The sequence below is a fragment of the Microcebus murinus genome, chromosome 6 (genome assembly GCF_040939455.1).
Source record: "Microcebus murinus isolate Inina chromosome 6, M.murinus_Inina_mat1.0, whole genome shotgun sequence".
Classification (NCBI taxonomy): Eukaryota; Metazoa; Chordata; class Mammalia; order Primates; family Cheirogaleidae; genus Microcebus; species Microcebus murinus.
This window is the reverse complement of record NC_134109.1, coordinates 25,627,609-25,641,541: the sequence shown is the minus strand read 5'-3', so window position 1 is coordinate 25,641,541 and position 13,933 is coordinate 25,627,609. Positions and strand designations below refer to the sequence as shown.

Sequence of the window (13,933 nt, the reverse complement as noted above, 5' to 3'; positions counted from 1 at the left end):
ACCAGAAGACCCTGTCTCCCCTGCACCTATTTTTCCTGTGCCTGTCTACCTCCCAGCTCCATCTTCCATCTGGGCCCAACTGAGAGGGCAGGAGCAGAGCAGGGTGGCTGCTGGGGACATAGACTTTGGAATCGGGCGGTCTGGCCTCCGATCCCAGCTCTGTCCTTACTGGGCTTATGCAAGACATTTCATTTTTCTGAGCTTCAATGTCCTTGTCTGTAAAATGGGAATCACAATAGCACGCCCTGATGGGATTGCCAGGAGGATGTAGCACTCTCAGTGGGCACTGGGTAAATGGCAGAGATGCTTATCCCAGTTGTCATAGCTAATAGTAATAAAAGCCTCTTTTCCCGTCTTCATTTCTCCTTGTCCAGAGATGAATTCTTTTTGGTTAAAAAATAAAATAAAAGTGGGGGCTCAGTTTTCCGTCTCAAATGCTAATTTGTCTAATTTGCATAAATCTGCATGCTGAATTATCTGGTGCTGACCTTCTAGTGTTTAAGGTAAAATTAATTAGTGGAGTCCCCTGCCACTTCATGTAAACCTCATATTAAGGGCAACGACACATCAAGTGCCTGGTATTTTTAAACTAATCAACTTAATCCACCTCAGATTAGATGGAAAACGCATCTGAAGACAGGCTGATTAGCCCTTAGAGAGAGAGAGAGAGACAGACGCAGGCCACTCACTGTCCTTAAACATAGGGGACTGCATCTCCCGCTTCTGTGTCTTCCAGCCTTGGTCCGTAGCCTGGCACGCAGAGGGCATTCCACACTTGCCTTTGCCCACACACATTGAGCAGTCACCTTATGTGAGGTCTCCTGCCAGGGCCTGTGGCTGACACAAAACATTAGAATAGTTTCTGCCCCAAGGACCCCATTTGGAACAAGGCTTGATTCCCTCAGAATCCCAGCTGGTGTTCCAGTCAGTCTGATGTTGTCCTATACCCCAGTGCAGGTTTTTACCATGCATTGAATTTTCCAGGTGTTGGGTTGCCCACACAAGCCCGGGGCCTTAGCTGGTCCTTAGGGTGTCCACCTCTTATTTCCTTGGAGCAGGAGACAAGAGGAAGAGCCAGCAGCTTTGAAAAGGCAGAGGGCATCACTTGAGGAATTGCAGCCTCCAAAGATTCTGAGCCCGGTATCCTCCTTCCTGGAGCAGCCTCGTGGGGAGCCAGTGTGGGGAGTCCCCGCGCCCCGCCCAGGCTGCCATGTTCAGGGCATCCCAGAGGCCTCGAGGAGGTCCCTCGGCAGCCCTGCTCCCAGGTAGCCACCGTCTGGCTTGATGAAATATGAGCTGCCGAGTGACAGCAGCTGTGTCTGAAGTGGCCCCAGATCCTATAATTACATCTCCCTTTATTACCTCTGCTAATGGCCCTCCAGGTCGACAGAAACGATCATAAATTAACAGATTATGAACTCCACTTGCCACAAATTATGTGCCCTTTTTTTTTTTTTAATTCTAAGAGCTCGTGGTGCCAAATCACTGGGGGGATGGGGGGCTTGGGAAGAGGCTGAATGTTATTAGATCGGTTGGTGCAGATAAAGCAATTTTCTTGGTGGAAGGCCCCGGAGCCAGGGCGCTGGGCAGCGCAGCGTGGGTGGGCAGGCCCGAGCCCCACGGGAGCAGTGCCGCCTGGGACAGCCCCACACCCCCAGGGGCACGGCCCCCCTTTTTGCCACCCCCCCAGCAGCCCTCCTGCAGGGGCCTCTCTGTCCCAGAACTGCTAATTATTAATACTTGGTGGAGAAGGAGACCCAGCCCAGCACAGAGACAAGGGAGTGGAGGCTGCTTTACCTACGGGCAGGGAGGAGTGCTTGGGCTCCTTTGTTTGGGTTTTAAAGAAAAAAAAGTTGTGCCTCTAGTAAAGATGTCAGATGTGACAGACGGGCAGAAAGTAGAGTTCCAAGTCCTCGATCCTAAGCTTCCTTCTGGGAATTTCCTGGGCACGAACAACCACTGGGGGGTGAACCCCACTCATGGGCTCACACCCTAACCCTGCTTTACACCTGCTCTTTCCATTTAAATATATAAAGTAGTAGCACTTGCTGTGGGCTAAGCAGTGTCCTAAGTGATCCACACGTCAGCGCATTTAATCCAAACTACCCACATGGTACCTGCTATTATTATTATTATTCCAGTTTTACAGATGAGGAAACTGAGGCACTGACAGGTGGACTTGCGCAGGATCACAGCTCCGGCAATACCTGGCTCTGGCATCTCCACTCTTAGGGTTAAGCTCTTCTTATGCCTTTGGGTTCCTTTCTACATCCAAACAAAGAGTTCTACCTTGTTGTTTCTAGAAGCTTCTAAAATGCCATTCATTTAACTAAAACTTACATTTATATAATAACTACATATATTACATTAGTTACATTTAGGTTGTTTTCTGCTTTGGGTCATTTCAAACGGTGATCTAACAATCACCCTTCTATAGTTACCTTTGTGTCTTATGTATCTTTTCTATCTAGAAGAAATTCCTAGCAGTGGAATTGCTAGGTCAAAGGGAATATGCCTTTTATTTTACCTTTGCTTTATTTATATTTATGATTTAATTTTATTTTTTTAACATCTTAAACACTGACAGTGTTCAAAAGCCAAAACTTGACAAAATCTCACCTCCCTCCTTGGCCCTTCCCCTTCCTTCCTCCCAGAGGAAACCAATTTTGTTGTTCATTTTTTTCTTCTGGTGTTTCTTTTTTCAAATATTAGAAAATATTTGAAATATTTCAAATATTAAAAGATACCAACACTTCCCTCCCTTGCACAAAATGAAGCAGCCTATATACATGGTTCAACCCCTTAAAGTATCCATTTGGAATTTCAAAGCTATTCCCAGGGCTTTTCCAGAAGGCTGCAGGGCCGGGCGAGCCACCAAGCTGAGTGCACCACGCAAACCAGCCTGGCAGAGGGGCTTGGGAGCCGGCCTCCCAGGTACATCCTCTGATGGTGGCACAGAACTTTCCAGGTGGCTGTCTCCCTCCCTCCCACTACCAAGGGGCAGGCCTTTCCCCGACTCCTGCACAATAGGCAAGGGCAGCTGAATCTGAGCCTGGGAGTCAAGGCTCGTGGCATTTTTCCGTTCTCTCCTCTGTGCTGCAAACGTTGCAGGGGCGGTAGGAAGAGGAACAACACAGCGTCTGTGCACCCTGGGAGCTCACGGCTACCGTGTGTGCCTTGTCAGAGGAGCCCTAGCCTCCCACCCGCTGCAGAGCTCAGCCCCCAACCCTCCCCCCCCTTGGGTCACACGGGGCCATCTCAGAGCCCTGCATTAGCTTTGTGCTGACTCATGACACTTGTGTGTGCTTCCCCCTTCACTGTAAGCTCTTGCAGTCAGGGAGCAGTTCTGGTTGGAGCAGTTCTGTCCCCAGGGCCTAGCACAGGCCTGGCACTTAGTAGGTGCTCTGTAAATCTTTGTTGGATGGCTCCAAGGGCAGAAGCCTGATAGTAACATCCTTCTAATGATCGTGCCTGCGTGGTTAGCCTCGCAGGGCCTTTGCTTCTGCATTTGCAGAAGCCTGGCTCTGCCCGCACCTCCCTCTCTGCCACCTTCCAATTCAGTTGTCTATTAATTTCGCCCCTGCCCCTCTCCTCCGTCTCCCCCACCCCCAGTCTGTCTGCCTTCAGATCCCCCCACCCCACACACACTCCCCTGTGCCGGCTGATTGGTATCTGTTAATTAATGTTGCCCAAGGCCTCTCTCCTACTCAGAGGCCTGATAAGGGAAATTGGATGTCCATTTCTATCTATCTTTTATTACCTCCTGGCTCCCTGGGCCACCACGGCAGCCACACACCCTCTCCCCCACTGGGGATCTGGACAACCGCACACACCTGACCCCTCTGTCACAGCCTCTCCCCCGAGGAGGTGCATCAATCACAGCTCACCCGTGTTGGTCGGTGTAATTGTTCCCGCTCTTTTGTTGATCACTCTGGGATCCCAGCAGCCGGGTGGGCATCCAAGGCCCAGGTTGTGCACATAAGGGCTGAGAACCATGGTGACTCGACCGAGAGTGCTCACGGGTAAGGGCAGCCTGCCAAGTGGGGGCCTGCAACCCCAGTGATGGCCCCCTGAGGTTGAATAGCCACGTACTGGGTGGAAGATGGGCAAGGACAGTGGCATTTGGAGACAGAGAACAGCAGATGACAGGTGGGACAGACCACACAAGCCCAAAGTGATAGGCCAGTCCAGAAGCTTAGGACCACCCTGCCATCCAGGCAACTTCAAAGCAAAGAAAAGAGTGATGCCAAGGGCTGGGCATCCTGTAATCCCAGCACTTTGGGAGGCCCATCATGCCTATAATCCCAGCACTTTGGGAGGCCGAGGCAGGAGGATTGCTTGAGCCCAAGAGTTTGAGGCTACTGTGAGCTATGACAACACCACTGCACTCCAGCCTGGGTAACACAGTGAGACGCTATCTTAAAAAAAAAAAGAGCGAAGCCAATAGTTATTTTTATAACAATAGTAACAACAACCACAATCACCACCAGCACCTTTTATTATTTATATATATTTTTTACCTTTTAAAAAAATTTAAAATTTTTCTTCTTTATGTTTTTTACCTTGGTATGAAATAGTTTGAATGCCACCAGCACCTTTGCTAAGGCACGTTGAGGGCTGATGGTCAGCTAACTTATTTACTTATGCACTTACTCTCTCTTTCTCACTTTCTTATAATTTACTTGGCTTATTTCAAGTGCATATATAATGCAATTCCAGTATATCATCCTCCTGTTGCAGATGGAGACTCTCACCTCATCATTAACAATAAGATCTCAGGAAATACTCTGTGTGTTCTATACTCATTGTCCCATTTAGATCTCCCAGTGGCTCTCTGAAGCAGGCACTGCTGTTATTATACCCATTTCACAGATGAGGAAGCAAAGGTTTCAAGGAGTTGCCAGGCTTTCACAAGGGCAGCCTATGGCTAGTAAATGGGGAGCCAGGATTCAACCCAGGCAACCTCCAGAGCACACTGGACAAGACAGTGTCACCATTCTGGAGCCTTCTCCAGGCCCAACATTCTTTCTCTGCAGAGTCAGCCTCTCACTAGCAGGGAGGGGGACTCCCATGATTCCAGGCTCCCAGAGCAGGACTGCTGGGTCATCCTTAAGTGGAGAGCGATGGCCCGGGCAGAGGGGCTCTGACCCCTGCGAGGCTCTTGATCTCTCGGCAGCCCCAGGCCGTGGCCACTGGGGCCTTCCCCCTGTGGCTTTGAACAGCTGCGTCCTCATTCCTGGTTGCTCCCGTGAGTCTCCGCACAGCTGAGACTGCGTGGAGGATCAGGTGTCATTTTAAAACACCAAAGCCTCCCTCGGCTTGCGCAGAGAGAGGGTCCTGGAAACCCCGGAGTGGAAGAGACCCTATACTGCCGCCTCCTGACTCTACTGTGCGTTCAGTAACTCTTAAACTACCCATGCATGTGATTAATCAAAAAGCCCCTGCAGACATTTGAAAAATACCATAGAGCTAATGATCATAACAACTGTCAACATTGACCGAGGTCTTATTATGTAAGTCTTTTCCGTGAATTCCAAGTCTGAGTCATTCACCGAGGGAAGGACAATGAGTCTAGCAGCCACCCAAGGAGCACCCCCCACACCCCCCCCCCACCCCAGGCAGGATCTGGGGATGCCAGGGACACAGCCACCACCAGCCATGAGCCTTCCAGCAAGCCCCAGGGAGGTCCCCATCCACCCTCCTGATGGTTGGTGCTCTCTGGGCCCCTCTCCCCACAGGCTTCTCGAACCTGTCCCTGGGGGACCAGATGAGCCTGCTGCAGAGCGCCTGGATGGAGATCCTCATCCTGGGCATCGTGTACCGCTCGCTGCCCTACGACGACAAGCTGGTGTACGCGGAGGACTACATCATGGACGAGGAGCACTCCCGCCTCGCGGGGCTGCTGGAGCTCTACCGGGCCATCCTGCAGCTGGTGCGCAGGTACAAGAAGCTCAAGGTGGAGAAGGAGGAGTTTGTGACGCTCAAGGCCCTGGCCCTCGCCAACTCCGGTAAGGGCGGCTCTGGGGCCTGGAGGGGGAGCGTCACGGGGTCTGTGCCAGCCTGGCGGGCAGAGCCGGCTAGGGTGGGTGGAGATGATGGGAAGACGATGAAGCTTTTTGTCACCAAAGATTGAGCAGGGGGTGGCCTGGAGTTAAACAGATGGTGATGGACCAGACGCAGTGGCTCACACCTGTAATCCCAGCACTTTGGGAGGCTGAGCGGGGAGGATCACTGAAGCCCAGGAGTTCGAAGTTGTAGTGAGCTGTGATCGTGTCATTGCACTTGAACCCAGGCAACAAAGCAAGACCCTGTCTCAACTAAAGAAAAAAAAAAGAAAAAAGGTGGTGATGAAGGCTAGCATTGGTTGTACATTCCCTAAGCCTTTGACGTCCAGACCAGCATGCTGGTTAAGGACACAGATTCTGTGTCCACAGTTTGCCAAGGGTCGAATTCTGCTTCTACCACTTGGGCAATTTGCTTCACTTGCAGCAGCAAACAGTCCCTACTGCGCAGACTGTTGGAAGGATTTATTTATGCGTGATTATATTGTGCTCACAACATGTCCAGCACGTAAGTGCTCAAATTGGCTCTGAACTAATTTACTTCTTACAAACAGTCCTATGGACAAAGTTCTTCTTGTTGTAACCACATTTTACAGATGTGGAAAGAGGTCTGGAAAGGTGGAGAAAATTGTGTAGGGTCACACAGTTAAAAATTATCAGAGTTAGGGTTCAAACCACAGTTGTTGCATTCCAAAATCAACCTAAGCTTACACTCACTCCTGGAGTCTTTCAATCAAATTGCCTGAGTACAAGGGAATAAAACCTTCCCAACTAAGTGGTTTAGTTTGGCGGTAAAAACTTTCTTCAGCATCCACCAACTTCTGGCCATGTTATCTGGGGAGAGGGGCTGGGCATCGGGTAATGCCGGTGAGTGAACTGAAAAGTAATGGATGCGTATTTCCGCACTGTGTAGGGTGCCGTGCCAGGTGCTGGGGGGAGGCAGGAGGAAGAGAAATATAGGGTCCCTGCCCTAAAGAGAGCATTAGCATTGGTCAGGAATTACACACAGAATTCTACTGTACAGCAAGGTGTGGCGCAGAGTTAATTGCTCAGGTCTAGGTCAGATGGACCCAAGTGCAAATTCTAGCTCTGACACTTAGTAGCAGTGTGACCTTGGGCAGCTCAGTGTCCTTGTGTGTTCAGTAGGGATATACCCAGTACCTCTTTTGTGAGTATGAAAGATCAACCAAAGATAAAATGCTTAGCCCGGTGCCTGGCCTAGAGACAATGCTCAATAAATATTAATTATTATCATTATTATTAATATTAGAGGAAACAATGTTATCAGCATACGGAAGAGGGAGAGCTGGCTCTCAGATGGCGACAGCACACACAGGAGAACCAGCTGGTTTGCTGGATACTGTCCTGCTTCTACTCAAAGTCCCACATCCCACAAAACCCCTCCGTCCCTGGCAAACTGGGACGGTTAGTCACCATAACACATGGCTTCATGGCGCGTGCAGGGGATGCCGTTGAGACCCCCACCTTTAGCAGGTCACTTTGCCCAGTCAGTGCACCCATCCCCCAGCCACTAACAGCTCACAGCTGCCCCCTTCCCCACACTCACGCCCTCCCTTGCCCGGAGGGTTATGTGCCCCCTCCCTTGGCAGCATCAGCCAACAGTGGACCCACACAGGGCGTCAGGCTGAGGGCAGGCCTTGTCGCTGCCCTGCCAGCTCCTTCCTGCCTCCCCACTTCCTTTCTCCTGAACCCACGCCTCCGTATACCCCTGCACCTAACCCCGTCTCAGGCTCTGCTCCTGCCCAACCTAACTTCATTTTTAATTCAAATCCTGTTTATTAATAATAAATGAATGCAAAATAACAATTAAAATTTCACATACTTCTTTAAAGATCATTTATACCTTAAATTCCAAAGTTGTAATGTAGTCTTCGTTGGAGAATGCTAATGCTGTTTTTTTTTTTTTTTTTTTTTTTGAGACAGAGTCTCACTTGTTGCCCAGGCTAGAGTGAGTGCCGTGGCGTCAGCCTAGCTCACAGCAACCTCAAACTCCTGGGCTCAAGCGATCCTCCTGCCTCAGCCTCCCGAGTAGCTGGGACTACAGGCATGCGCCACCATGCCCTGCTAATTTTTTCTATATATATTAGTTGGCCAATTAATTTCTTTCTATTTATAGTAGAGACAAGGTCTCGCTCTTGCTCAGGCTGGTTTCGAACTCCTGACCTTGAGTAATCCGCCTGTCTTGGCCTCCCAGAGAGCTAGCATTACAGGCGTGAGCCACCGCGCCCGGCCACTAATGCTGTTTTTTTAAACATAGTTTTAGATGCACAAGACAGCTGAGCAGATAATACATAGAATTCCATATTTTTGTTTTATTTGTGTCTCCTCATCCCCAGCACAGGTTCCCCCATTATTACCATCTTGCATTAGTGTAGTAATTTGTTATAATTAGTGAGCCAATATTGATACATTGTTATTAACTAAAGTCTATAGTTTCCATTAGCGTTCACTCACTGCTGTTGTACTGTTCTATGGGTTTTGAAAAATGCATGACATATCTCCATCAAGACATATACAGAATAGCTTCACCACCCTGAGCTTCACGTGTGCAGAGGACAGCATTTGAACCAGCCTCTGCAGAGGGCCTGGGGGTTCCGATGGGCTGAGGAAGCAGGGTGCGCAAAGCCAGGTGCAGGAAGGCTGGCTGGGCCTGGCAGGTCAAGTCCTCACTTCTGGGCTCTCCTATTTAATTCATAGCAGACACACAGCTCAAGCTTGCCTGTGTTGGGAGAAGTGAGTGAAGAGGTAGGAGGCCGCTCATTCCTCTGTCTACGCCACCCTTATCTCTCAACATAAGATTGCACCATCTGTCACCTGCCCTTCCCTGCCAAATTGCTATAAACGTTTGCTCTGAGCTTCCTATCACGGACCAGTAGCAACCCCAGGGCAGACAGGAACCGTCTGAGCAGCACACGTTTCAGGCATGTACTTCAGGGTCAGGCAGACTTGCGTTCAAATTCTGCCTCTGCAACTACTCGCTGGGTGTGAAGCACGCTAACCTTTCTGAGCCTCAGTTTCCCCATCTGTGAAATAGGGAGAATAATAGCTGATTGTGAAGAAAAGTCTGCAACCTTGCAGGCAGGGCACTGAGCGTGGAGCTTGGCGCACAGCCCTCCCAGCTCACTGTGTTCCTGTTCAGCTCTGCCAGGCACAGTGGGTGGCCCGGGGAAGAGGAGCTGGCGGGGTGTAGCCCCTGTCCCAGGAGAGATACAACATGAACTTGACTGGAAATCGAGCCAGTGATCCCTGGCATAAGGGGGCATTGTGTACAGGACTCCAGGAGGGAAAAGTCAGTTGTTATGAGCTGGGGAGGTGAAATCTGAGCCAGGTCTCAAAGGGAGGGTTGATTCAGTAGGACGGGAAGAGGGAGAGGAAGCTTTTGTAGTGGAGCAATCAGCTCAGAGCAGGAAACGGGGAAAGACTAGGCCACTGTGGGGCTAAGGCTAAAACAGCAGTCTGGGGTCAGACCAGCAGCTCAAGGGCTGCGAAGGGACTGGTTTGCAATGGGGTCAGTATGAACAGCCAGGAGGGGTGTGGGGGGTGACCCGCCCCGGACTCGAGGGAAGAAAATCACCCAGGCATGGCAGAGAGCGTGTTGGCTGAGGGAGAGACCGGAGCCACCACACCATCAAAGTGGTCCTAAGGGCAGCCCCAAGGGCACCGGGTGCCATTGCTGAGGCCGAGTGGACGGCAGGACTCAGGTGTGGGTCCAGTGGGGCTCGGGGCTGACACTAGGCAGAAGGGCAAAGCGCATCAGAGGCAGCATTTGGCCCCAAACCACAGCCCCTCGGGAGCCTGCTGGCCACTGTTCCCTTGCATCCCAGCCATCCCAGTGGCTCCGTGACAGGAGAAAAAATTCATAGCCATTGATTTTGTAATTAACAGTTTATCAATGCCATCGATACAGACCTGCTGATGGATTGCAAAGAAATTAATCTTGCAATGTTATTTTATTTCATTTTTGGTCGAAGGCAGCTGCCAATTTTGGCCTCCTTGGGGAGGGTGCGGGAGGGTGGGAGGGGTGGAGAGAGGGAGCTGGCAGCCGGGCCGGCCACATCTTGGGTGCACGCTCGCGTGGCTGAGAGTGCAGCAATGGGGCCATGCTTCATCGCCCAGCTGGCAGTGAAGGAACCCTCACCGCCTTGGTATCAGGGAGCAGAAAAATGTGGAGGAGACTTGGGTACGGGGCAGTAACGCTCCTGCCCTGCAAGGGCCCTGGCCGCCTGCCCGCCTGAGTCCTCACAATAATGCTAATAATAGCTGGCGTTTATGGGGTGCTTACTAAGTGCCCGGCAATGTGCTATTTCATTTGACCTCACCACTGCCCCGTGAGAATGCATTCCTGTTTTACGGTTTAATCGGACCCAGCTGTAACCCAGCTGTCAGCAGGTGCCTCCCTGCTGGGTGTAGGTAAATTTCATTCGCACTCCCAATTCATGGCCTAAATTCAAAGTCTTCCTCAAATTTTAGAGAACTCCCAACGGCCCCCTCCACCACCAAGCCCCATATCCCCATCTCAGGGCACCCTGACACGGAGCTCCGTCCCCGTATCTGCATCCGTATTCTGTGTTCTGTCCCAGAACTGTGTAAGGCTGGTGAGCGCCCTGAACACCTGAGGAGCTGGTGCCTGGCAGCGGTCACAGTATCAGCAGTGATGAGGGTGGCAGTGGGGGTGTGGGGGGTGACGCCGCTTCCCAGGCACTTAACTTGTGGCAAGCACTGCTCTAAACCTTTGACCTGTATTAGCTCCTTTAACCCCTTGAGGTAGGTGTGGCCACTTCCCCATGTCACAAATGAGGAACATGAGGCCCAGAGAGGTTCAATAACTCATCTAAAGTCACACAGCTAGCAAGTCAGGGACAAGCAGGATTCCAACTCCATCATTCCGGCTCCAGGGTCCACCTGGCACTTCCAGGGCACCCGACAGGGGTCTCTGCTGCCACCTCTTGGTGCCTCTGGAGAAATGTTCTGCACAGCTGCAGGCCTGAGCCTCTGTGACCTCAGCCTGGCAGCTTAACCTCTCTGAGCCTCGGTTCAAACTCTCTGCACACGGAGGGTTTAGGAGGCAGCCCCGCCTGTCTGCCCCCAGGACCCCGAGACGGCCCCCACCCCTGGCACCGCACTCCCTGGCCAGGCCCGCTAATGCTCGCCCTTGCGCCCGCAGATTCCATGTACATCGAGGACCTGGAGGCCGTGCAGAAGCTGCAGGACCTGCTGCACGAGGCGCTGCAGGACTACGAGCTGAGCCAGCGCCATGAGGAGCCGCGGAGGACGGGCAAGCTGCTGCTGACGCTGCCCCTGCTGCGACAGACAGCCGCCAAGGCTGTGCAGCATTTCTACAGCGTCAAACTGCAGGGCAAGGTGCCCATGCACAAACTCTTCCTGGAGATGCTGGAGGCCAAGGTCTGATGGCTCTGCACACGGACCGACGCCCGCCCACGGACAAACGGACAGACCGAGGCAGAGACCTCCACAGCCACCAGCCTCGACCTTCCACTCTGTCTCGTGGCTCTGAACTGTCCCAGAAGAAGGGGGTTCCAGCTCCCTGGCTGTGCGCAGGCTCCTGGGTGCAGCGGGGTGGGGGACGGGGATGGGAGGGCAGGGGCGTGGGGCTCATCTGTAACCAGCTTTTTCTTTGGTATGTTTTCCCCTCTCCATGGGCAGTGCTGAGGCCTGGGCCAGGGCTGACTCCCCTTGGGACTAGAGACCACCGGAACGAGCGCCCCTCTCCAGCCTAACCACTCAGAGGCAGCATGTACATTTCCTAACTCCCCTGCTCCTCCCCCATCCACACCCGGGTGGGCGTTCTCAGCACCCAGGACCCCGCAGACTCAGGCTGGGTGCCACCTGGACCTTTCCTTTCGGAGAGGGCAGGTACTCAGAGGACAACAGCATCTTTCTCCCAGAGGCCCTGCCTGCTCTGAGGTCCTCCCACCATCCAGATGGCTCCCTTCCTCCCTCCTTCCTCTTGGCTTTGCACACACTCAGCTCCCAGCCTGGCTGCACCCACGGGAGGGCAGAGGCTAGAGCTCACATTTCTGGGACACGCCCACCTGCCTGTGCTGCCAGGCCAGTGCCCGCCTGTCCTCCCCTCTCTCCTCCCTTGGAGCCCCCTGCTCCGTCCTGACCCTACCTCAGAGCTCACGCACTCAGTGGGTTCAGTCAGCCATGGCGACTCCAGGGCCTGCAGACAGGAACACTCAGTCCCAGAGAAGGGTGGGGCCCAGAGCATACTCCCTGGCACCCTCTCCTGCTTCCAGCCTTTCCCCTCCCCTGGAGGGCAGGTCCAGACCAGGTGGGCTGCAGGAAGCCCAGGAGCCTGGCCCCATGGAGGACACCTGGAGGGCTCTGATTCTGGGCTGGCCCTCATGGGAGGATCAAGGCAGAATGGGGAGAGGCCCAAACTCACCTTTGCCAAGCACAGAAAGGCCCCGCAGCTGGAGATAAATAGGCAGGGAGCTCCATGGGAGTCAGGTGTGTGGGGGCGTCAGCCTGCCTGATCCTTCCAGGCTCCGCTAGCCCCTGCATTCAGTATCATGCCAGGGAGCTGGTGCACCAGTGACACAGGAGGGGTTGCCTCCTGCCGCCCACCCTTGGGCCAGGAGGTTTGGCGTAGCTCTCCTGGCACACCGAGCAGGCCCAGCTCTCCAGCAGGACCCCTCAGTCTTCCCAGCTGCTGTATAGGGTGACCAGCCATCCAGTTTGCCCAGGACTTTCCTAGTTTTATTAGGTCACTAAATATGAAATGTCTGACTTCAGATCAAAAGTTTAGTTTATTATATCTCAAGCAAGAAACAGTACAATTAATCAAGTACAGGCCTATACTATCACCTTAACGGTAGCTTGTTTATGCCAGCAGCAAAGAAGCCTGGAGAGCGAGTGGCAATAAAGCCGCAAACAGCGTGTTCCACAGCTAGTTGAGAATTGAATATTTTTCCTTGCAAAAAGTGGTCCAAAGCCTGGAAGAAGTGGGACTCAGTTGGTGCAGGTTCTGGTGAACATGGTGGATGACAGAGAACTCCCAAGTCCAGATTCTGCAGTTTGAGCAGCGTTTGTGCGACCTGTGGTCGCGCACTGTCTTGTAAAAGGATCGGCCTGTTTCTGTTGGCCAATCTCAGCTGCTTAACCACTTCGGTACGAGCGTCAACTATCGTCGACAGCCACAGATGAACGCGCACAGCCGAGCGCCAACTTTAGCGTTAATAACAAAACTTGACTTTTCTAATTTTTCATTTATCAAGATAAAATTGTGAACATTTAAAAATAACATAATAAAAACATATATGTATATGTTACTTATTCTGATTTACATTACAAGTAAAGCTGCCTGTGAAGTAAAACAAGCTTTCAGTGCTTTGAAGCTTTCCTCATCACACGAGAGCAAAACGGACTCGTCGTCAATGCACAGCACAGGCTGTCGTGCGACTATGGGTGCCGGCTGTGGGCGAGGTTTCGTGGCTGCTGAGCGCCGTACCAAAGTGGTTAATCACAAGCATCCTCATCATGTTGTCCAATTGGTCGCAGTAGACATCTGCTGTAATCGACTGACCAGGTTTCATGAAGCTGTGGTGGATAATACCAGTGCTGGACCACCAAACAGACACGGTTAGCTTTTTTTGATGAATATTTGGTTTTGGGCTGTTTTGGCACTTCATCTTTAACCAACCATTGTGCCGAAGGCTTGTGATTGTCAAAAAGAATCCATTTTTCATCACACATAACGATATGGTGTAAAAATGTTTAGCCTTTATGTCATGACAGCAAAGGCAAGCGTCGAGATGACTTCTCTTCTGACTCTCATTTAGTTCATGTGGAGCCTCTGTGTCCAGCTTCTTTACCTTGCCCATTTG

General features: G+C 52.0%; 1 protein-coding gene across 2 annotated transcripts in view; it reads left to right on the top strand.

Annotated features, from left to right (window-relative positions):
* Window positions 1-11,648, top strand: part of ESRRB (estrogen related receptor beta) — a 52,345-nt gene extending 40,697 nt beyond the window's left edge. For both annotated transcript variants that reach the window (XM_076003838.1, XM_012742603.2), the window contains exons 5-6: window positions 5,739-6,008; window positions 11,248-11,648. In XM_076003838.1, coding sequence (XP_075859953.1) covers window positions 5,739-6,008; window positions 11,248-11,492 — 515 coding nt within the window. In that variant the 3' untranslated portion in view covers window positions 11,493-11,648. The remainder of the gene's footprint in view (window positions 1-5,738; window positions 6,009-11,247) is intronic.
* The last annotated feature ends 2,285 nt before the right edge of the window (window positions 11,649-13,933 follow it).